Source organism: Scardinius erythrophthalmus (assembly GCF_964197995.2).
Source record: "Scardinius erythrophthalmus genome assembly, chromosome: 1".
Lineage (NCBI taxonomy): Eukaryota > Metazoa > Chordata > Actinopteri > Cypriniformes > Leuciscidae > Scardinius > Scardinius erythrophthalmus.
Genome location: NC_138221.1, coordinates 5,853,858 through 5,876,822, shown reverse-complemented (window position 1 = coordinate 5,876,822; position 22,965 = coordinate 5,853,858). Strand labels below are relative to the sequence as shown.

The 22,965-nt window shown below is 40.3% G+C and overlaps 4 protein-coding genes across 11 annotated transcripts; all 4 read left to right on the top strand.

Moving 5' to 3' along the window:
- The first annotated feature begins 552 nt into the window (after positions 1 to 552).
- Positions 553 to 2,500, top strand: LOC308694558 (extracellular superoxide dismutase [Cu-Zn]-like). 2 transcript variants are annotated; one of them, XM_081372152.1, is made up of 2 exons: positions 553 to 746; positions 1,717 to 2,500. In XM_081372152.1, exon 2 carries the CDS (start codon positions 1,732 to 1,734, stop codon positions 2,383 to 2,385), a length of 654 nt encoding a protein of 217 aa, XP_081228278.1. In that variant the 5' UTR covers positions 553 to 746; positions 1,717 to 1,731; the 3' UTR covers positions 2,386 to 2,500. The 2 variants fall into 2 exon arrangements, with proteins under 2 accessions (XP_081228278.1, XP_081228279.1); XM_081372153.1 differs by having other exon boundaries at positions 653 to 751.
- A 7,605-nt stretch (positions 2,501 to 10,105) lies between these two features.
- On the top strand, positions 10,106 to 12,066 carry LOC308694529 (extracellular superoxide dismutase [Cu-Zn]-like). Of its 5 annotated transcripts, none has more exons than XM_081372116.1 (2): positions 10,106 to 10,317; positions 11,277 to 12,066. In XM_081372116.1, exon 2 carries the CDS (start codon positions 11,292 to 11,294, stop codon positions 11,943 to 11,945), a length of 654 nt encoding a protein of 217 aa, XP_081228242.1. In that variant the 5' UTR covers positions 10,106 to 10,317; positions 11,277 to 11,291; the 3' UTR covers positions 11,946 to 12,066. The 5 variants fall into 5 exon arrangements, with proteins under 5 accessions (XP_081228242.1, XP_081228243.1, XP_081228244.1 ...); XM_081372117.1 differs by having other exon boundaries at positions 10,120 to 10,322; positions 11,277 to 12,060; XM_081372118.1 differs by having other exon boundaries at positions 10,124 to 10,230; positions 11,277 to 12,060.
- Positions 12,067 to 16,582: 4,516 nt separating this feature from the next.
- On the top strand, positions 16,583 to 18,354 carry LOC308690276 (extracellular superoxide dismutase [Cu-Zn]-like). Of its 2 annotated transcripts, none has more exons than XM_081364659.1 (2): positions 16,583 to 16,776; positions 17,570 to 18,354. In XM_081364659.1, the coding sequence occupies exon 2, from the start codon at positions 17,585 to 17,587 to the stop codon at positions 18,236 to 18,238; it is 654 nt and encodes a 217-aa protein (XP_081220785.1). In that variant the 5' UTR covers positions 16,583 to 16,776; positions 17,570 to 17,584; the 3' UTR covers positions 18,239 to 18,354. The 2 variants fall into 2 exon arrangements, with proteins under 2 accessions (XP_081220785.1, XP_081220786.1); XM_081364660.1 differs by having other exon boundaries at positions 16,583 to 16,781; positions 17,570 to 18,353.
- Positions 18,355 to 21,036: 2,682 nt separating this feature from the next.
- LOC308694197 (extracellular superoxide dismutase [Cu-Zn]-like) lies at positions 21,037 to 22,965 on the top strand. Of its 2 annotated transcripts, none has more exons than XM_081371582.1 (2): positions 21,037 to 21,230; positions 22,176 to 22,965. In XM_081371582.1, exon 2 carries the CDS (start codon positions 22,191 to 22,193, stop codon positions 22,842 to 22,844), a length of 654 nt encoding a protein of 217 aa, XP_081227708.1. In that variant the 5' UTR covers positions 21,037 to 21,230; positions 22,176 to 22,190; the 3' UTR covers positions 22,845 to 22,965. The 2 variants fall into 2 exon arrangements, with proteins under 2 accessions (XP_081227708.1, XP_081227709.1); XM_081371583.1 differs by having other exon boundaries at positions 21,120 to 21,235; positions 22,176 to 22,959.

Sequence of the window (22,965 nt, the reverse complement as noted above, 5' to 3'; positions counted from 1 at the left end):
CCTCAACACCTGAGTGTGTTTCCTAGATGGGAATCAGCTGTGATTTATATTATTGCATAATTGTTTCTCAGTAACAATAGGATAAAATACAGGGGATATATTTGGGTTTCAATTCACAATATAAACAGCTGTTTACCTTGACTTTAGCCTGTAAGGTTCAGAACATGGTGTTATCTGTTCTGACACACATTGTTTAAAGCATCGGTAAATTTGGCAGTAAAAATCCATTGTTTTGGTCTTGTTTGAGCTTGTGTGTAAAAGAAGTTCAAGCATTTTAAATTTGTGTTAATTGTATGCATTTTGTGTTAAAGCAACGAGAAATGTGTTAATAGTATAGGTTACATAGACGGATGTAGTGCTAACTAACCGTGTTAAGAGTTTTGGAAAATTGTTAAAAGTATTGAAAAATCTGTCATAGCAATCGTAAAAAAAAACTATAGCAGTACTTCTTTTAATAAACACAAAACACTGGAGAACACATTGTGCAATGCAAGACAAAGAACTGAATAAACTGAGTGCTATATATAAACAGGCAAACAAAGGGAGCTAAATGAAACACAGGTGAACTTAATGAGTGACTAACAGACTATCATGGTTAACTTGTAGCTCAACATGAGTTCCTATAAGAGCAACCAAAAGGAACATTCTCTCAACCCCAGGTCAGGACTGCACACGGATTAAGTGTTGTAGTATTTTTGTGACTGCAATATTCAGGCTCCACACGGATTGAGGACAACTTTTCAGCTGTACGGTAGTGCACCTTTGCTGTTTTAGGCTGGTTTTGTTTTTGTTTTCTCCATTCCATTTTCTCCATCAACTGACTTGATTTAGTACAACTAAAAAAAGTTTAGTTTAAGCAAAAGTATAGATATTGTCTTTTATTTTACCTGTCCTTGTGAAAAATATCAGAATCAGGAAATCTTAACTTTATATTTAATATTGAATAACATGAAGGCTACAACAGCTCAAATTAAGTGTACTTTAAAGCACAACAAAAAGATTGTCAAAACATAATGTACTTTAAAGTAAAACTCTTAGTTTGGCATTATTTTCTTTTTTTTTAAGAGTACATGTACTTAATGTCACTCCTGCCAGCAGAAGCCCTATCATGGCCACCAGAGGGCACTTCTCCCTAGACCTTTTCCATTTCCATGAACCTTTGCCTGGACTCATTTTAGTGTGATTACATCCACCTGTATGTCATTGGTTTGTATCATAGGAACTTTGGCTGGCAGGTGTGACGCTTATGAAAGTGTGTGTGTGTACACTTAAGTGGCTTTTTATAATTCATCCGTGTTATTATCTGCAAGTTTTATTTATTATTATTATTATTATTATTATTATTATTATTATTATTAGTGTAATTTAAAGATACTACAGGTACACATCCAATACCAATAAGCTAATTTTTTATTTTATTATTTTCACAAGGCTACATAGCAATTCAAAAATTAGTTTTCTAGACAGCAACATGGTGTCGGCCCACATCTGGTACACCTGGATTACACACGGCCCAGATGTGGGCCGGGTCTGGTTGCTGTCTGGGTTCTTTTATGGTTTTTCCATTGCAAACTAATCTGGTTGTGCTATGCAACTTGTGTACCTAATGCAACTTCCATTCTCAAAGCTCCCTGCAACAAAGCTTTGACCTTTTATCAAAAATATTACTTTCTTAAACCAATGGCATGATTTCACTGAATCCACTTTTCATTGTAGGCTTTAAAGATCAACATGGAGAAAATCATCCTAATATTCCCTCTGATATTGCTGGTGCTGCATATACAAGGAGGAGAGTTCCACAAGGAGGAGTGTTTGCCTGCCGAAGCTCCACAGCCGGAAGTCGTGGAGTTCGACAACATCATCTATGCCACTTGTGAAGTAACTCCCAGCCCCAATTTGCCACGTAACCAGCCAAAGATCTTTGGGCAAATCCTCTTCAAGCAGGTCTTCCCCAATGGAGATTTAGAAGTGAAAATCAACCTCCGTGGTTTGCCTGCCATCGATCGTCAAGAGCGTGCCATGCACATCCATCAGTATGGAGACCTCAGTCAAGGCTGCATCACTGTTGGTCCTCATTATAATCCAAACGGCGTTGACCACCCTCATCATCCTGGAGACCTGGGCAACTTTGCTTCTGAGAAAGGAGTTATAAGGCAGTTCCTGACGCTTCCAGACGCCAAGCTCTTTGGGCCTTATTCCATTCTGGGACGTGCGGTGGCGGTTCATGAGAAGGAGGATGATCTGGGAATGGGTTCAGATGAGGAGAGTAAACTCAGTGGGAATGCTGGACCGATAATTGCTCTCGGTGTGATTGGTATTACTACTCCAAGTCTGTGGCAGAAGACTGAAGTGCCCCCCAAGAAACCATGTGGAGGAAGGCACTGAGAGTCAAAGATGAGGGAGTCTGATATGGTGGAAGGGCAGATTCAAATGGGATAATCACGATTTTCCTTGTGTATTCTTTGTATGTGTCCTACATTAAAGTATATTTCAGAACCTGAACATTCCCATGTTTTTTTTTTCTTGGTCTTTTCAGAGGCTTTTTGGCCAAAGCTTCCAATAGTAAATGCACTCTTAAAAATAAATGTAGGGTGAATGCAGGCAAAGTGGGCCGTTTAGTTTGATTTACTGTGCTCAATGGGTTAACACTTTCAGAGCATGACAATGGCCTTTAATTAAAGATACACTATTTCTTTAAATAATACAATGGTTTAGGTTGATGCAATGTGACATTGGAGGGTGTGGCTAGATCTCAAGGGAGGACACCTTTATTGTTCAAGGTAGACATAACCTCTGACATAAGATTTTATTTTTGAAATTATAAGGTTTCTCGCTAAATGTCAACAAATGGGTATATTATTCTGACAGTTTGTTAGTACAGTTAACAGGGAATCAAAATGCAAAAAAATGTCTAGGTTTTCTTGTAAGGTGTTTAAAGCTAGAATATTTAAGATTTTTGTAATAAAATAACCAAAAATCACTTGCAAAGTGTGATATATTTCCTGCAGTTGTGTACTTCCAGTATCCCAAAAGTTCCCAAAGATTCTTAATTTCAGAGAAATTCCCATTTTAAATCAAAGCTGCAAGCAGCATTTATCAGGGTTCAAGCATTTAAGGCCTTTAAGCACAAATGCATAAAAAGACATTAAGTTTTATTTGGCAACCATTTAACCACTGACGTCATACATGGAAAAGACCATTTCCAGCCAATTTAACATAGGAAATATATGGTTTTCAAAGCTTTTTTAACAGTTATAGCGCCACCTATGGTCCGATCTCCATAAAATTGTGCATGCTTGTTTACAATGTTATTTCACATATGCTCGCCAATTTTCATTAAGTTCTGAGTTTTTGTTTAGGATTTATAGGCTTTCGAGTGAATTTTGCCACACCCATTTTCTAAATGACCGTGTTATAACCGTCCAAATGCAAAAGTTTTAGCACTTTGTGCTTTAACCCCTAATAATGACTCGTCCATGTTCACTTGTCGCCTGTCAATGACATAATATCCGCGTTATCCCTGGTTTCCGCTCGTACTGCCATAGTAACCATGGCGACAACTGCGTTACGTCTAGCGGCACGCTCATGGAGTTGTTTCATTCAAACATTATGGACCATGGCAAGCAGACTTTGGGACAAAAGGAGAACTAAAACGAGGATCAATATCGGCGTGGTGTTTTCAAGATGCCGCAAACTTTGACTTGACAGAGACGTCTTGCATGTACTTTATTAGACAGTTGAGCAAATGTTCAAAACCCGCATGGTGTTATCTGTTCTGACACACATTGTTAAAGCACACTTTTACACTGAATGTTTGCTGCTTCAATCCAGATGAGTACGTTGTTAGGCTATTGACTGTATGTAGGGTGACCACCCGTCCCGCATTGCGTTGTACTGCACAGCATTTTCACCCCTTGTCCCGCACGTCGCATATTGAGAAAATGTCAGTCTGTCGGTTTTTAATAATCATATTAAGAAAACGTGCATGCTTTCTTTTGCCTTTTTAAGAAAGCATTTTCTTTATTATTTTTGCGGCGTAGTTTTTCACCTATATTTAACAGCGCTTCCTCAGAAGTAGGCTACAAATACAACCGCCTTCTTTTAAATCCTATCCAAAGGTTGAAAGTAAAGGAGTAAACACGGTCACTAGTACGTTTTGACGGCTGTCAATCAAAATGTGGAGCGGTGATTCGTTCCATGTGTTCCCTGTCAGAAAACAAATGGATAATTCGATTTTAATTGGACTTGTTCAGAACTGTTTCAAAAATAGTTATCTGCATGATGCTGCTGCCTTTGGGCTCAGTGATGTTGAATTTAAATGACATGTCAAATTAAGACATGTAATGTTACATTGTGATATAATGGTGTTTTCTGGAAGGGACTAAAGAACAAAGCATTTTTATCAGCTGAAAGGCAGAATACAAATGTTTTTTTTTATTAAGTTAGATAAGCATTAAATAACCGTTTCAGGTTATGTTTTAGTGTTGGTAACATGTCCAACATTGTCCCACACAAACGTATAATCGTCCCACATTTGGTTTGTTTGATGTGGTCACCCTACTGTATAGGGTAAATTTAGCATAGGGTGAACTTTTTGAATCTTACTCCTGACAAATAACCCAAATTACAAAAAAAGACTAAAACTAACACTAAAACTAATAAAAACTAAACTAAAACTAAGCATTTTCAAAAAATAAAAAATAAACTAGCAAACCCACTTTAAAAACTAATTAAAGCCCATGTTGCAGGTTTTTTTTTTTTGTATTAATATAACCTTGTATGAAAATACCATATGAAAAGTAAATGCAGGATTAAAAATAGTTTTGCAAGACATAAGGGCACAAATTTAATAGAAAACGTGACTGTTTCCTTGACCGTGTTGAAAAATCCTTTTTTCAAAAATCCGCTTTTTTTCACCATCGCGTCATATGGCGTCACCTGAGGTAGTCGTTTGGATCTGCGTTCGCTCAGTGCAGAGATAGGTTGGTATTCAGTTGGAGCGGTCATGATTCAGTGTGTTTTCTGTGCTTATTGTATTTCAATTAATCATCGTCGTGGTAAATGAATGTGAATTATGGCCTGTCAGGACATCGAGTCCACAGGTTTCCGAATAAGAAAAAGGACGGTGCAATCTTCCGTGCCAGTGTGCGTTTTGTGCCGGGTAAGAGACGGGACTTCACTTCTGCTTCTGCTTTGAAAAACGCGGTAGTGTGTAGCGTTCACTATAGACCGAATGATTATAATCCCGGCAATATGTGCACACTGTCCCGGCTCCATCGGGTCGCCCGGTCCGCCGTCGGCATGTGGTTCGGCCGCCAGTGGGAAACATGACGCTCACAGATCCGTCAGAGATCACTTATTGTACATCTGCTTTACAAAATGTGCCTTGTCTTAATTTAATTCATTAACATATCCTACATAAACTTGTTGTCACATGCCTGTCCTGTCTTGTGCTACACATGGGTGTTTTGTTATTTATTAAGTTATGTTTTCCCCCTCGTGGGTTTTGTTTTATGTTTAGTATTTCTTTTATAATAAATATCAATTATCCTGCACATGAGTCCTCACACCTTTTTGCATTCACACAACCGTGACAGAACGAACCGACCATCTGAGGACTCAGCAGAAGAAATGGGCATCTTCCTTTTCCCATCTCCCTGCCCCTCCGCTCAACAAGTGGACCAACGTGGCAAACTCCTTTCCCTTCAACAAGGCAATGCCAGCATAAAGGAGTTTGCTCACCAGTTTGTGGTTGTAGTGGAGGGGCTCAACATCAGCGACGCAGAGCTCAAGGACATTTTAAACACCAGCCTTAATATGCCTGTGCCTGCCTGGGAGATGGGAATGCTGGGGATATTGTTATTCTGGCAGTTTGTGGGGTACATTTACCATCACGGATGGGAGGGTGGTCTTCCACCCCTTGGCCCACCTCCCATTTACCTCACAAACTCCCAAGTCCCCAGTCCTCCGATGACCCCTTCGGGGAGAGGGAGGAGGAAGACATGCTCCAGCCCATCTGCCACCTATCCTGAGGTGGAGGAAGGGGCGACAGAGGACCCGACTCCGGTGGTCCCGAGACGGAGGAGGAGAAGGAAGACCTCCTCCATGACTGTTCCGGTGGTCCCTGTTCCGGTGGTCCTGAGTCCGGTGGCTCCTAACACGGAGACCATCCCGGAGGTGACTGCCGTCCCTGACACACTGCCCAGGCGTCTTGCTCTGCCCGCGCCGCCCAGGCGTCATGCTCTACAGGCCCCGCCCGAGCTGCTCGCACTGCCTGCACCACCCCAGCGATCCGTCACGTCTGCCCAGCCAGAGACTGTTCACGTCACGTCTGCCCAGCCAGAGACTGTTCACGTCACGTCTGCCCAGCCAGAAACTGTTCACGTCACGTCTGCCCAGCCAGAGACTGTTCACGTCACGTCTGCCCAGCCAGAGACTGTTCACGTCACGTCTGCCCAGCCAGAGACTGTTCACATCACGTCTGCCGAGCCTGTGTCTTCGGACAAGATGGCTGTCACAGAGACTGTTCACGTCACGTCTGCCGGGCCTGTGTCTTCGGACAAGATGGCCGCCACAGAGCCTGTTCACGTCACGCCTTCCGAGCCTGTGTCTTCGGACAAGATGGCCGCCGCCGAGCCTGTTCACGTCACGTTTGCCGAACCTGTGTCTTCGGACAAGATGGTCGCCGCCGAGCCTGTTCACGTCACACCTGCCGAGCCTGTGTCTTCGGACAAGATGGCCGCCGCCGAGCCTGTCCACGTCACGCCGTCGAGCCTGTGTCTGTTCCTGAGCCTGAGCCGGTGGTGTCTGTTCCTGAGCTTGAGCCGGTGGTGTCTGTTCCTGAGCCTGAGCCGGTGGTGTCTGTTCCTGAGCTTGAGCCGGTGGTGTCTGTTCCTGAGCCTGAGCCGGTGGTGTCTGTTCCTGAGCCGGTGGTGTCTGTTCCTGAGCCTGAGCCGTGGCTGCCAGTGGTGTCTGTTCCAGTTCCTGAGCCGGTGGTGTCTGTTCCAGTTCCTGAGCTGGTGGTGTCTGTTCCTGAACCTGAGCCGGTGGTGTCTGTTCCAGTACCTGAGCCGGTGGTGTCTGTTCCAGTTCCTGAGCCGGTGGTGTCTGTTCCAGTTCCTGAGCCGGTGGTGTCTGTTCCTGAACCTGAGTGGTGGGATCTGTTCATGAGCTGGTGGTGTCTGTTCCAGTTCCTGAGCCGGTATCTGTTCCTGTGCCCTGGCCCCCCGAGGGGTCGTCTCCGCCCTGGCCCCCCGAGGGGTCGTCTCCGCCGTGGCCGCCCGAGGGGTCTTCTCCGCCGTGGCCGCCCGAGGGGTCTTCTCCGCCGTGGCCGCCCGAGGGGTCTTCTCCGCCCGATCGACTGTTTGCTCTGCCGTGGCCGCCCGAGGGGTCGTCTCCGCCCGATGGACTGTTTGCTCTGCCGTGGCCGCCCGAGGGGTCGTCTCCGCCCGATGGACTGTTTGCTCTGCCGTGGCCGCCCGAGGGGTTGTCTCCATGTAAAAGGAGCCACCGGACTCTGGACCACCGGAACAGGGACCACCGGAACAGGGACCACCGGAACAGTCATGGAGGAGGTCTTCCTTCTCCTCCTCCGTCTCGGGACCACCGGAGTCGGGTCCTCTGTCGCCCCTTCCTCCACCTCAGGATAGGTGGCAGATGGGCTGGAGCATGTCTTCCTCCTCCCTCTCCCCGGAGGGGTCATCGGAGGACTGGGGACTTGGGAGTTTGTGAGGTAAATGGGAGGTGGGCCAAGGGGTGGAATAACTCAAACAATAATCAGATAACAAGGGGGAGGGATCAGACAATGACATGAGCACATGGCCCAAAATAACAAAACACCCATGTGTCACACAAGACAGGACAGGCATGTGACACTTGTAATGTAATGCATTTATGTGTTTGTTATTAGTCTGCAGCCGACACTATTATTATTAATATTATAAATATAATATATTATGTTCTATAATTCATTTTCAATCTGTACAAACCGACTTTAATGTTTGTGTTGGCTGTTTCTACATATAAAGTTGTTATACAGTAAGACAGTTGTGATTGTGATCTTTTTTTTTTTATTCATTGTCACCAAATGGGTCAATTCAAAGCCTTTATAAAGTCGATCTTCCTCTGGAAACTGTCTCCTAATGGCTGACACACACAACACATGCAAGTATGGGTCTAAGTACTAGCTTTGCTATTGCCTGATACATGATGATGATAATCTGTACAGTATTGTGATCTGAGCATAGTGTTACTGTTATACATATCGTCGGCTAACGTGAATACATCTATAAGCTAACACTGTTCTCTCGGCCTGTTCTCCTCACACCACAACTCACCGTTGTTCTGTCTAACCCTGGCCTGTCCAGCTCACTTGGTTTCATATCAGGCTCATAATTATATATGATATCATCATATATATCAATTATATATGAATATTAGGGGTGTAACGGTACACAAAAATCACGGTTCGGTACGTACCTCGGTTTTAAAGTCACGGTTCGGTTTATTTTCGGTACAGTAAGGGAAAGAAATGCAAACATTAAACTGCAGGTTGTTTATTACTATAAACTTTTTTTAACAAGTTGTTTACACTTTTTTAAACACTTTTTAATAAAATATAATAAAATAGATATAAAATAAAAAAAGAATAAGAAATAAAATACTGCTGCAAAGTTCTCCACTAAATAAAATACTCTCAGTCTCAAACCAATATCGAATAATAAAATATAATGAAAAATATAAATAAATAACTATGATTACAGTGCAGGAACAGAAAATAGCCCTATATTAAAATATTAAACAAATATCTTAATGTATTATTATTTTTCAATAATCAATCAACATAATCAATTTAAGATTTTTTTTTTCCACTTTTTTAATAATTATCAAAATAAAATATAGTCCAAAGCTATAGTACAAAGCTATAGTACAAAGCTATTATTACCAGAGCATGTGATCAGAGCAGGTCATTTTACCATTGTTGCCACCATGACTATACCAGCTCAGCAAACAGAAATCTAAGTTACTACTGAGAAATTTCTCCTTATTTGAGCGGACTTTGCTTTTCCAGTGCGTGATCGGTACATGATTGGAGTGTTTGGGCCGTTAACGACAGAGCAGAACGCGCAGCGCAAACACGGACTCGAACATTGAGCAGAGAGCGCAGCGGGTCGTCGACACACACACACACACACACGCCCCACGGAACGGAGAGTGCGGCGGCGCACACGAAGCGGAAAAGCTTTTTTTCGCCCTGCAGTCTATTTCATTGTTACAGTGACGACGGGTAAAACACGGGTAAAACCAGAGAATGTCTAATAGGAAAAAACATTAGAATCAGCTGCAGGGCGGGATTTGCGCTGAACGCGGAGACTTCCGCCACTTAATATGTTCGTGTGGAAACACGAAAATGTACCTATGTTCCCACACAAAATATTGCATTCAGTCATTCGGTACACACGTGCACCGAACCGAAAGCCCTGTACCGAAACGGTTCGGTACGAATACACGTACCGTTACACCCCTAAATTATATATATATCATACGAGTAAACATTTAGGCTACAATTCCCCCAGCTTTCTGAGCTGTCATTGCGATCCATTGCTTTCCTATTTGCTAGTTGATTTACTTTGACCGCTCTACCTCATGTTACGTCACTTCAGGTTCGGCGGTTTAAGCGATTTTCAAATGTGGAAGTAAAAATTTCTCACAAAAACGACTCCAGAAGCCTAAATAGCGTTTTATAAGTATATGTTTATATTTAAATCTAGTTCCAACATTATTTTTCTATACATTGGCTTACTGGGTACTCTAACCTGCAACATAGACTTTAAAACTAAACTGAATTTGAAAACAAAAAGTCAAAACGAAATAAAAATAAAAACTAATGAAAAATGCAAAACTATAATAACCCTAACATAGACGGATGTAGTGCTAACTGTGTTAAGAGTTTTGGAAAATTGTTAAAAGTATTGAAAAATCTGTCATAGCAATCGTAAAAAAAAACTATAGCAGTACTTCTTTTAATAAACACAAAACACTGGAGAACACATTGTGCAATGCAAGACAAAGAACTGAATAAACTGAGTGCTATATATAAACAGGCAAACAAAGGGAGCTAAATGAAACACAGGTGAACTTAATTAGTGACTAACTGACTATCATGGTTAACTTGTAGCTCAACATGAGTTCCTATAAGAGCAGCCAAAAGGAACATTCTCTCAACCCCAGGTCAGGACTGCACACAGATTAAGTGTTGTAGTATTTTTGTGACTGCAATATTCAGGCTCCACACGGATTGAGGACAACTTTTCAGCTGTACGGTAGTGCACCTTTGTTGTTTTAGGCTTGTTTTGTTTTTGTTTTCTCCATTCCATTTTCTCCATCAACTGACTTGATTTAGTACAACTAAAAAAGTTTAAGCAAAAGTATAGATTTTGTCTTTTATTTTACCTGTCCTTGTGAAAAATATCAGACATCAACTTTATATCTAATATTGAATAACATGTAGGCTACAACAGATCAAATTAAGTGTACTTTAAAGCACAACAAAAAGATTTTCAAAACATAATGTACTTTAAAGTAAAACTCTTAGTTTGGCATTACTTTTTTTTTAAAGTGTACATGTACTTAATGTCACTCCTGCCAGCAGAAGCCCTATCATGACCACCAGAGGGCACTTCTCCCTAGACCTTTTCCATTTCCATAAACCTTTGCCTGGACTCATTTTAGTGTGATTACATCCACCTGTATGTCATTGGTTTGTATTATAGGAACTTTGGCTGGCAGGTGTGACGCTTATGGAAGTGTACGTGTGTACACTTAAGTGGCTTTTTATAATTCATCAGTGCTATTATCTGCAAGTTATTATTATTATTATTATTATTATTATTATTATTATTATTATTATTATTATTATTATTATACTTTCAAGATACTACAGGTACACATCCAATACCAATAAGCTAATTTTTAATTTTATTATTTTCACAAGGGTACATAGCAATTCAAAAATTATAGAGTTTTCTAGACCGCAACATGGTGTCGGCCCACATCTGGTACACATGGATTACACACGGCCCAGATGTGGGCTGGATCTGGTTGCTGTCTGGGTTCTTGTATGGTTTTTCCATTGCAAACTAATCTGGTTGTGCTATTTTTACCTAATGCAACTTCCATTCTCAAAGCTCCCTGCAACAAAGCTTTGACCTTTTATCAAAAATATTACGTTCTTAAACCAAATGGCATGATTTCACTGAATCCACTTTTCATTGTAGGCTTTAAAGATCAACATGGAGAAAATCATCCTAATGTTCCCTCTGATATTGCTGGTGCTGCATATACAAGGAGGAGAGTTCCACAAGGAGGAGTGTTTGCCTGCCGAAGCTCCACAGCCGGAAGTCGTGGAGTTCGACAACACCATCTATGCCACTTGTGAAGTAACTCCCAGCCCCAATTTGCCACGTAACCAGCCAAAGATCTTCGGGCAAATCCTCTTCAAGCAGGTCTTCCCCAATGGAGATTTAGAAGTGAAAATCAACCTCCGTGGTTTGCCTGCCATCGATCGTCAAGAGCGTGCCATGCACATCCATCAGTATGGGGACCTCAGTCAAGGCTGCATCACTGTTGGTCCTCATTATAATCCAAACGGCGTTGACCACCCTCATCATCCTGGAGACCTGGGCAACTTTGCTTCCGAGAAAGGAGTTATAAGGCAGTTCCTGACGCTTCCAGACGCCAAGCTCTTTGGGCCTTATTCCATTCTGGGACGTGCGGTGGCGGTTCATGAGAAGGAGGATGATCTGGGAATGGGTTCAGATGAGGAGAGTAAACTCAGTGGGAATGCTGGACCGATAATTGCTCTCGGTGTGATTGGTATTACTACTCCAAGTCTGTGGCAGAAGACTGAAGTGCCCCCCAAGAAACCATGTGGAGGAAGGCACTGAGAGTCAACGATGAGGGAGTCGGATATGGTGGAAGGGCAGATTCAAATGGGATAATCATGATTTTCCTTGTGTATTCTTTGTATGTGTCCTACATTAAAGTATATTTCAGAACCTGAACATTCCCATGTTTTTTTTTCTTGGTCATTTCAGAGGCTTTTTGGCCAAAGCTTCCAATAGTAAATGCACTCTTAAAAATAAATGTAGGGTGAATGCAGGCAAAGTGGGCTGTTTAGTTTGATTTACTGTGCTCAATGGGTTAACACTTTCAGAGAATGACAATGGCCTTTAATTAAAGATACACTATTTCTTTAAATGATACAATGGTTTAGGTTGATGCAATATGACACTGGAGGGTGTGGCTAGATCTCAAGGGAGGACACCTTTATTGTTCAAGGTAGACATAACCTCTGACGTAAGATTTTATTTTCGAAATTATAAGGTTTCTCGCTAAATGTCAACAAATGGGTATATTATTCTGACAGTTTACTACAGTTAACAGGGACTCAAAATGCAAAAAAATGTCTTGGTTTTCTTGTAAGGTGTTTAAAGCTAGAATATGTATGATTTTTGTAATAAAATAACCAAAAATCACTTGCAAAGTGTGATATATTTCCTGCAGTTGTGTACTTCCAGTATCCCAAAAGTTCCCAAAGATTTTTAATTTCAGAGAAATTCCAATTTTAAATCAAAGCTGCAAGCAGCATTTATCGGGGTTCAAGCATTTAAGGCCTTTAAGCACAAATGCATAAAAAGACTAAGTTTTATTTGACAACCATTTAACCACTGACGTCATACATGGAAAAGACCATTTCCAGCCAATTTAACATAGGAAATATATGGTTTTCAAAGCTTTTTTAACAGTTATAGTGCCACCTATGGTCCGATCTCCATAAAATTGTGCATGCTTGTTTACAATGTTATTTCACATATGTTTACCAATTTTCATTAAGTTCTGAGTTTTTGTTTAGGATTTACAGGCTTTCGAGTGAATTTTGCCACGCCCATTTTCTAAATGACCGTGTTATAGCTGTCCAAATGCAAAAGTTTTAGCACTTCGTGCTTTAACCCGTAATAATGACTCGTCCATGTTCACTTGTCGCCTGTCAATGACATAATATCCGCGTTATCCCTGGTTTCCGCTCGTACTGCCATAGTAACCATGGCGACAACTGCGTTACGTCTAGCGGCACGTTCATGGAGTTGTTTCATTCAAACATTATGGACCATGGCAAGCAGACTTTGGGACAAAAGGAGAACTAAAACGAGGATCAATATCGGCGTGGTGTTTTGGAGATGCCACAAACTTCGACTTGACAGAGACGTCTTGCATGTACTTTATTAGACAGCTGAGCAAATGTACATAAAACTAATCAATGTCATATAGCTCAACATGATGAAACGTTAGAATATGATCAGTATGTTATTCTAATGTTCATCTAGCTTACTGCTAGTCTCATACAGACAAACAAACGCATAGAATAACATTATAACTTTCAACACACTCAAATGCAGTTTAGTGTGATAGTTTAGACCAAGTGAAACAGCTCTGCGTTACCTCACAAGTTTAATTCACCAAATAAACTGACTTGTTAACCCTTTTCCACCAAGGCAGTGCTGGTGCTGGTTCAGAGCTAGAGCCTAGTTTCAAATGGGTTCTTTGTTTTTCGACACCCAGAGCACCAGCTCTGAACCAGGAAAAGTGGTTCTTAAGTAGCACCAAAACATTGCTGGTCTAGAAGTAAGAACCGCTTGCGTCAGGGCCTGGGGACGGGGTTACCGTGACCAACAAGACGAACAGAAACTTGTGACCGCCATATCTCAAATAGCAGCTAATCGAGCTAATAACAGCTTGATTGTAATCTCCGTCTATGCAAGTTATGGTCGAGCTGCACGAACACGTTGGATTCGCCGTGTTTGGATGCCGATGTCGGTTCGCAAAGCCATGAGCATCAATAGTAACGCAACGACCTCCATTGTTGATGGAAGGCTTGTTCGAGATGCATCGGAGCGGCACGGACCGATCGGAGCTGCGGGAGTGTTTGGAGAGCATACGAGTCCTTGTGCTTTTGGATTGCTTTCGCCGTGCTTTGATGTCATGAGCCGATCGGTCTGCGAGAAGCCGAACCATCTCGAACAAGCCTGGTGTGTTTGTGTTTGGCGCTGCCACGCTAGCATTGCTGGGCAACATGAGATGTATACAGTGACCTTGTGTTTGGCAAACCGGATCTTAGAGAGCTCGTCAGACGAACCAACTCCGGACTGGCAATACTGTAGCTCTGGCTCTGAACTGGCACCTGGTTCATGCTAGTGGAAAAGGGGTATTTGTGAGTATTAATTCAGCACTTGCGGGTAGATCAGTAGAATGAAATGTCCTTATTCCTTTATATCCGCAGGACTCGCATGTGGCTCTGATATCTGTCTCTCATTGGCAATGACGACAAGTTCCATAATTCCGCTTATGCGTCATCAACCTACACCTTTGTTATTGTAAGAGGTTAGCAAGCCTGGTTAGTACCTGGATGGGAGACCTCCTGAGAAAACCAGGTTGCTGCTGGAAGAGGTGTTAGTGAGGCCAGCAGGGGGTGCTCACCCGTGGTCTATGTGGGTCCTAGCGCCCCAGTGTAGTGATCGGGACACTATACTGTCAAAGAGCACCATCCTTCCAATGAGACGTTAAACCGAGGTCCTGACTCTCTGTGGTCATTAAAAGTCCTAGGATGTCCTTCGAAAAAGAGTAGGGGTGTAAAATTCGCCCCTTGGCCTCTGTCCATCACGGCCTCCTAATCATCCCCATATACTGATTGGCTTCATCACTGTCTCCTCTCCACCATTAAGCTGGTGTGTGGTGGGCGTTCTGGCCCAATATGGATGCTGCACATTGGTGGTGGTTGAGGATATCCCCCCTTCCATGTAAAGCTCTTTGAGTACCCAGAAAAGCGCTATATAAATGTAACGAATTATTATTATTATTATTAAAATGTAGATGCAGAATATAACGCTTTCAAATATGGACACAATTTAAGTTCATCTTGTAGAGTTCATTAAGATATCTGATATTCAACTTTCATAAAATTTCATGTCAACACAACATGTTCTAGTTGTTTTGAACTTTACACATGCATTGAGTGAACTGATGAGTATTACTCATCATTGCCCATCTATGTGCTTTTGGGTCTGTTAAATATGCTGTGGTATATGTTTGTGTGATGTGTTAATAAATCATGTGTTTTTAAGATCCAGGATCATTTTTGATAAATTAGGGATGGGTCACATTACCTGAAAAGAAATTTGTCTGGAGTGCATGATCTCAAAATGTTTATTGGTATATACCTTGCAAATAACACATATCAACTGTATTCAAAATTAAATATTAAAGTCGGACCTTAAAGTTAACAAAAGTAATAAAAAGAAATAAACATCTAGGTACTGTATCTATGTAAATGACAAGTGTCCCACCTTACCTGCATTCAATCTACTAAAAGGGGATTTTAACATCGATGCCATAGAAGAATCATTCCCTCAGAAATTTGTACTTCTGCCTTCAAAGACAAGTACAGTTTTTCAGTACTTTTAACAACTTTCCTAAACTCTTAACGCACCAACACACCTACAACACACAATTGGCAAAACAGTTTATTTCATGCTCAAAATCACACACTGTAAACTAAACTCCAACACTAATTTTCTAAATACAATAATACACTATGCCTACCAGAACACTGCAAACATGTCTCAAAATCAAATCATTTTTTAAAACACTAACATATGTAACATAGCTGTCCAACAGGAAGATTTAGTCAATCATAGCACAATGTCATAAAAACACTAACATCAGATGGAATTACAGAAACTGCATTATTGTATACGTGTCAGGTATGCCCTTATACAACAGACAGTATATTGTATTGATCATAGATTGTGTTTTGCACTGCAGTTTCTTTTGAAGCCTCTCTACATTTTTGTTTTGTTGGGTTTACTGTAGGTCTTTTGCTGCAGAAATTCAATAAAAAAAGACCCATCTCAGAGTGCTTTATAGAATGTACGTTTACAGTATACACCATATGGTCATGCGATTGAAAGAAACTTAACACCTGAGTGTGTTTCCTAGATGGGAATCAGCTGTGATTTATATTATTGCATAATTGTTTCTCAGTAACAATAGGATAAAATACAGGGGATATATTTGGGTTTCAATTCACAATATAAACAGCTGTTTACCTTGACTTTAGCCTGTAAGGTTCAGAACATGGTGTTATCTGTTCTGACACACATTGTTTAAAGCATCGGTAAATTTGGCAATAAAAATCCATTGTTTTGGTCTTGTTTGAGCTTGTGTGTAAAAGAAGTTCAAGCATTTTAAATTTGTGTTAATTGTATGCATTTTGTGTTAAAGCAACAAGAAATGTGTTAATAGTATAGGTTACATAGACGGATGTAGTGCTTACTAACCGTGTTAAGAGTTTTGGAAAATTGTTAAAAGTATTGAAAAATCTGTCATAGCAATCGTAAAAAAAAAAAACTATAGCAGTACTTCTTTTAATAAACACAAAACACTGGAGAACACATTGTGCAATGCAAGACAAAGAACTGAATAAACTGAGTGCTATATATAAACAGGCAAACAAAGGGAGCTAAATGAAACACAGGTGAACTTAATTAGTGACTAACAGACTATCATGGTTAACTTGTAGCTCAACATGAGTTCCTATAAGAGCAGCCAAAAGGAACATTCTCTCAACCCCAGGTCAGGACTGCACACGGATTAAGTGTTGTAGTATTTTTGTGACTGCAATATTCAGGCTCCACACGGATTGAGGACAACTTTTCAGCTGTACGGTAGTGCACCTTTGTTGTTTTAGGCTGGTTTTGTTTTTGTTTTCTCCATTCCATTTTCTCCATCAACTGACTTGATTTAGTACAACTAAAAAAGTTTAAGCAAAAGTATAGATATTGTCTTTTATTTTACCTGTCCTTGTGAAAAATATCAGAATCAGAAAATCTTAACTTTATATTTAATATTAAATAACATGTAGGCTACAACAGATCAAATTAAGTGTACTTTAAAGCACAACAAAAAGATTTTCAAAACATAATGTACTTTAAAGTAAAACTCTTAGTTTGGCATTACTTTTTTTTTTAAAAGTGTACATGTACTTAATGTCACTCCTGCCAGCAGAAGCCCTATCATGGCCACCAGAGGGCACAATTATTATTGTTGTTATTGTTATTGTTGTTATTATTATTGTTATTGTTATTGTTATTGTTATTATTATACTTTCAAGATACTACAGGTACACATCCAATACCAATAAGCTAATTTTTTATTTTATTATTTTCACAAGGGTACATAGCAATTCAAAAATTATAGAGTTTTCTAGACCGCAACATGGTGTTGGCCCACATCTGGTACACATGGATTACACACGGCCCAGATGTGGGCCAGATCTGGTTGCTGTCTGGGTTCTTTTATGGTTTTCCGTTGCAAACTAATCTGGTTGTGCTATTTTTACCTAATGCAACTTCCATTCTCAAAGCTCCCTGCAACAAAGCTTTGACCTTTTATCAAAAATATTACGTTCTTAAACCAAATGGCATGATTTCACTGAATCCACTTTTCATTGTAGGCTTTAAAGATCAACATGGAGAAAATCATCCTAATGTTCCCTCTGATATTGCTGGTGCTGCATATACAAGGAGGAGAGTTCCACAAGGAGGAGTGTTTGCCTGCCGAAGCTCCACAGCCGGAAGTCGTGGAATTCGACAACACCATCTATGCCACTTGTGAAGTAACTCCCAGCCCCAATTTGCCACGTAACCAGCCAAAGATCTTTGGGCAAATCCTCTTCAAGCAGGTCTTCCCCAATGGAGATTTAGAAGTGAAAATCAACCTCCGTGGTTTGCCTGCCATCGATCGTCAAGAGCGTGCCATGCACATCCATCAGTATGGAGACCTCAGTCAAGGCAGCATCACTGTTGGTCCTCATTATAATCCAAACGGCGTTGACCACCCTCATCATCCTGGAGACCTGGGCAACTTTGCTTCCGAGAAAGGAGTTATAAGGCAGTTCCTGACGCTTCCAGACGCCAAGCTCTTTGGGCCTTATTCCATTCTGGGACGTGCGGTGGCGGTTCATGAGAAGGAGGATGATCTGGGAATGGGTTCAGATGAGGAGAGTAAACTCAGTGGGAATGCTGGACCGATAATTGCTCTCGGTGTGATTGGTATTACTACTCCAAGTCTGTGGCAGAAGACTGAAGTGCCCCCCAAGAAACCATGTGGAGGAAGGCACTGAGAGTCAAAGATGAGGGAGTCGGATATGGTGGAAGGGCAGATTCAAATGGGATAATCATGATTTTCCTTGTGTATTCGTTGTATGTGTCCTACATTAAAGTATATTTCAGAACCTGAACATTCCCATGTTTTTTTTCTTGGTCTTTTCAGAGGCTTTTTGGCCAAAGCTTCCAATAGTAAATGCACTCTTAAAAATAAATGTAGGGTGAATGCAGGCAAAGTGGGCCGTTTAGTTTGATTTACTGTGCTCAATGGGTTAACACTTTCTGAGCATGACAATGGCCTTTAATTAAAGATACACTATTTCTTTAAATAATACAATGGTTTAGGTTGATGCAATATGACACTGGAGGGTGTGGCTAGATCTCAAGGGAGGACACCTTTATTGTTCAAGGTAGACATAACCTCTGACATAAGATTTTATTTTTGAAATTATAAGCTTTCTCGCTAAATGTCAACAAATGGGTATATTATTCTGACAGTTTGTTAGTACAGTTAACAGGGAATCAAAATGCAAAAAAATGTCTTGGTTTTCTTGTAAGGTGTTTAAAGCTAAAATATGAATGATTTTTGTAATAAAATAACCAAAAATCACTTGCAAAGAGTGATATATTTCCTGCAGTTGTGTACTTCCAGTCTCCCAAAAGTTCCCAAAGATTTTTAATTTCAGAGAGATTCCCATTTTAAATTAAAGCTGCAAGCAGCATTTATCGGGGTTCAAGCATTTAAGGACTTATTGGTTTTATTTAAGTTTTATTTGGCAACCATTTAACCACTGACGTCATACATGGAAAAGACCATTTCCAGCCAATTTAACATAGGAAATATATGGTTTTCAAAGCTTTTTTAACAGTTATAGCGCCACCTATGGTCCGATCTCCATAAAATTGTGCATGCTTGTTTACAATGTTATTTCACATATGCTCACCAATTTTCATTAAGTTCTGAGTTTTTGTTTAGGATTTATAGGCTTTCGAGTGAATTTTGCCACGCCCATTTTCTAAATGACCGTGTTATAGCCGTCCAAATGCAAAAGTTTTAGCACTTTGTGCTTTAACCCCTAATAATGGCTCGTCCATGTTCACTTGTCGCCTGTCAATGACATAAATATCCGCGTTATCCCTGGTTTCCGCTCGTACTGCCATAGTAACCATGGCGACAACTGCGTTACGTCTAGCGGCACGCTCATGGAGTTGTTTCATTCAAACATTATGGACCATGGCAAGCAGACTTTGGGACAAAAGGAGAACTAAAACGAGGATCAATATCGGCGTGGTGTTTTCAAGATGCCGCAAACTTTGACTTGACAGAGACGTCTTGCATGTACTTTATTAGACAGTTGAGCAAATGTTCAAAACCCGCATGGTGTTATCTGTTCTGACACACATTGTTAAAGCACACTTTTACACTGAATGTTTGCTGCTTCAATCCAGATGAGTACGTTGTTAGGCTATTGACTGTATGTAGGGTGACCACCCGTCCCGCATTGCGTTGTACTGCACAGCATTTTCACCCCTTGTCCCGCACGTCGCATATTGAGAAAATGTCCCGCATTTTCATCAGTCTGTCGGTTTTTAATAATCATATTAAGAAAACGTGCATGCTTTCTTTTGCCTTTTTAAGAAAGCATTTTCTTTATTATTTTTGCGGCGTAGTTTTTCACCTATATTTAACAGCGCTTCCTCAGAAGTAGGCTACAAATACAACCGCCTTCTTTTGAATCCTATCCAAAGGTTGAAAGTAAAGGAGTAAACACGGTCACTAGTACGTTTTGACGGCTGTCAATCAAAATGTGGAGCGGTGATTCGTTCAATGTGTTCCCTGTCAGAAAACAAATGTATAATTCGGTCAATTAAAATAAAAATTTAACAGAATTTATCAACTTGTTGCCAGCTGTCGTTGTTTTGATTCACATCCTTTCTAAAAAATATGAAAGTTTTTGGTTTATAAGACATGTCAATGATCTAATTTCATGTTTTATATTTTATTAGTTCATTATTTATTTTGTTGGATTTTAATTGGACTTGGTCAGAACTGTTTCAAAAATAGTTATCTGCATGATGCTGCTGCCTTTGGGCTCAGTGATGTTGAATTTAAATGACATGTCAAATTAAGACATGTAATGTTACATTGTGATATAATGGTGTTTTCTGGAAGGGACTAAAGAACAAAGCATTTTTATCAGCTGAAAGGCAGAATACAAATGTTTTTTTTATTAAGTTAGATAAGCATTAAATAACAGTTTCAGGTTATGTTTTAGTGTTGGTAACATGTCCAGCATTGTCCCACACAAACGTATAATCGTCCCACATTTGGTTTGTTTGATGGTGGTCACCCTACTGTATAGGGTAAATTTAGTATAGGGTGAACTTTTTGAATCTTACTCCTGACAAATAACCCAAATTACAAAAAAAGACTAAAACTAACACTAAAACTAATAAAAACTAAACTAAAACTAAGCATTTTCAAAAAATAAAAACTAAACTAGCAAACCCACTTTAAAAACTAATTAAAACTAAACTGAATTTGAAAACAAAAAGTTAAAACGAAATAAAAATAAAAACTAATGAAAAATGCAAAACTATAATAACCCTGGGATGTAGTGCTAACTAACCGTGTTAAGAGTTTTGGAAAATTGTTAAAAGTATTGAAAAATCTGTCATAGCAATCGTAAAAAAAAACTATAGCAGTACTTCTTTTAATAAACACAAAACACTGGAGAACACATTGTGCAATGCAAGACAAAGAACTGAATAAACTGAGTGCTATATATAAACAGGCAAACAAAGGGAGCTAAATGAAACACAGGTGAACTTAATTAGTGACTAACAGACTATCATGGTTAACTTGTAGCTCAACATGAGTTCCTATAAGAGCAACCAAAAGGAACATTCTCTCAACCCCAGGTCAGGACTGCACACGGATTAAGTGTTGTAGTATTTTTGTGACTGCAATATTCAGGCTCCACACGGATTGAGGACAACTTTTCAGCTGTACGGTAGTGCACCTTTGTTGTTTTAGGCTGGTTTTGTTTTTGTTTTCTCCATTCCATTTTCTCCATCAACTGACTTGATTTAGTACAACTAAAAAAGTTTAAGCAAAAGTATAGATATTGTCTTTTATTTTACCTGTCCTTGTGAAAAATATCAGAATCAGGAAATCTTAACTTTATATTTAATATTGAATAACATGAAGGCTACAAGAGATCAAATTAAGTGTACTTTAAAGCACAACAAAAAGATTGTCAAAACATAATGTTCTTTAAAGTAAAACTCTTAGTTTGGCATTATTTTCTTTTTTTTTTAAGAGTACATGTACTTAATGTCACTCCTGCCAGCAGAAGCCCTATCATGGCCACGAGAGGGCACTTCTCCCTAGACATTTTTCCATTTCCATGAACCTTTGCCTGGACTCATTTTAGTGTGATTACATCCACCTGTATGTCATTGGTTTGTATCATAGGAACTTTGGCTGGCAGGTGTGACGCTTATGAAAGTGTGTGTGTACACTTAAGTGGCTTTTTATAATTCATCTGTGTTATTATCTGCAAGTTTTATTTATTTTTATTTATTATTATTATTATTAGTGTAATTTCAAGATACTACAGGTACACATCCAATACCAATAAGCTAATTTTTTATTTTATTATTTTCACAAGGCTACATAGCAATTCAAAAATTATAGTTTTCTAGACAGCAACATGGTGTCGGCCCACATCTGGTACACATGGATTACACACGGCCCAGATGTGGGCTGGATCTGGTTGCTGTCTGGGTTCTTGTATGGTTTTTCCATTGCAAACTAATCTGGTTGTGCTATTTTACCTAATGCAACTTCCATTCTCAAAGCTCCCTGCAACAAAGCTTTGACCTTTTATCAAAAATATTCCGTTCTTAAACCAAATGGCATGATTTCACTGAATCCACTTTTCATTGTAGGCTTTAAAGATCAACATGGAGAAAATCATCCTAATATTCCCTCTGATATTGCTGGTGCTGCATATACAAGGAGGAGAGTTCCACAAGGAGGAGTGTTTGCCTGCCGAAGCTCCACAGCCGGAAGTCGTGGAGTTCGACAACACCATCTATGCCACTTGTGAAGTAACTCCCAGCCCCAATTTGCCACGTAACCAGCCAAAGATCTTTGGGCAAATCCTCTTCAAGCAGGTCTTCCCCAATGGAGATTTAGAAGTGAAAATCAACCTCCGTGGTTTGCCTGCCATCGATCGTCAAGAGCGTGCCATGCACATCCATCAGTATGGAGACCTCAGTCAAGGCAGCATCACTGTTGGTCCTCATTATAATCCAAACGGCGTTGACCACCCTCATCATCCTGGAGACCTGGGCAACTTTGCTTCTGAGAAAGGAGTTATAAGGCAGTTCCTGACGCTTCCAGACGCCAAGCTCTTTGGGCCTTATTCCATTCTGGGACGTGCGGTGGCGGTTCATGAGAAGGAGGATGATCTGGGAATGGGTTCAGATGAGGAGAGTAAACTCAGTGGGAATGCTGGACCGATAATTGCTCTCGGTGTGATTGGTATTACTACTCCAAGTCTGTGGCAGAAGACTGAAGTGCCCCCCAAGAAACCATGTGGAGGAAGGCACTGAGAGTCAAAGATGAGGGAGTCGGATATGGTGGAAGGGCAGATTCAAATGGGATAATCATGATTTTCCTTGTGTATTCTTTGTATGTGTCCTACATTAAAGTATATTTCAGAACCTGAACATT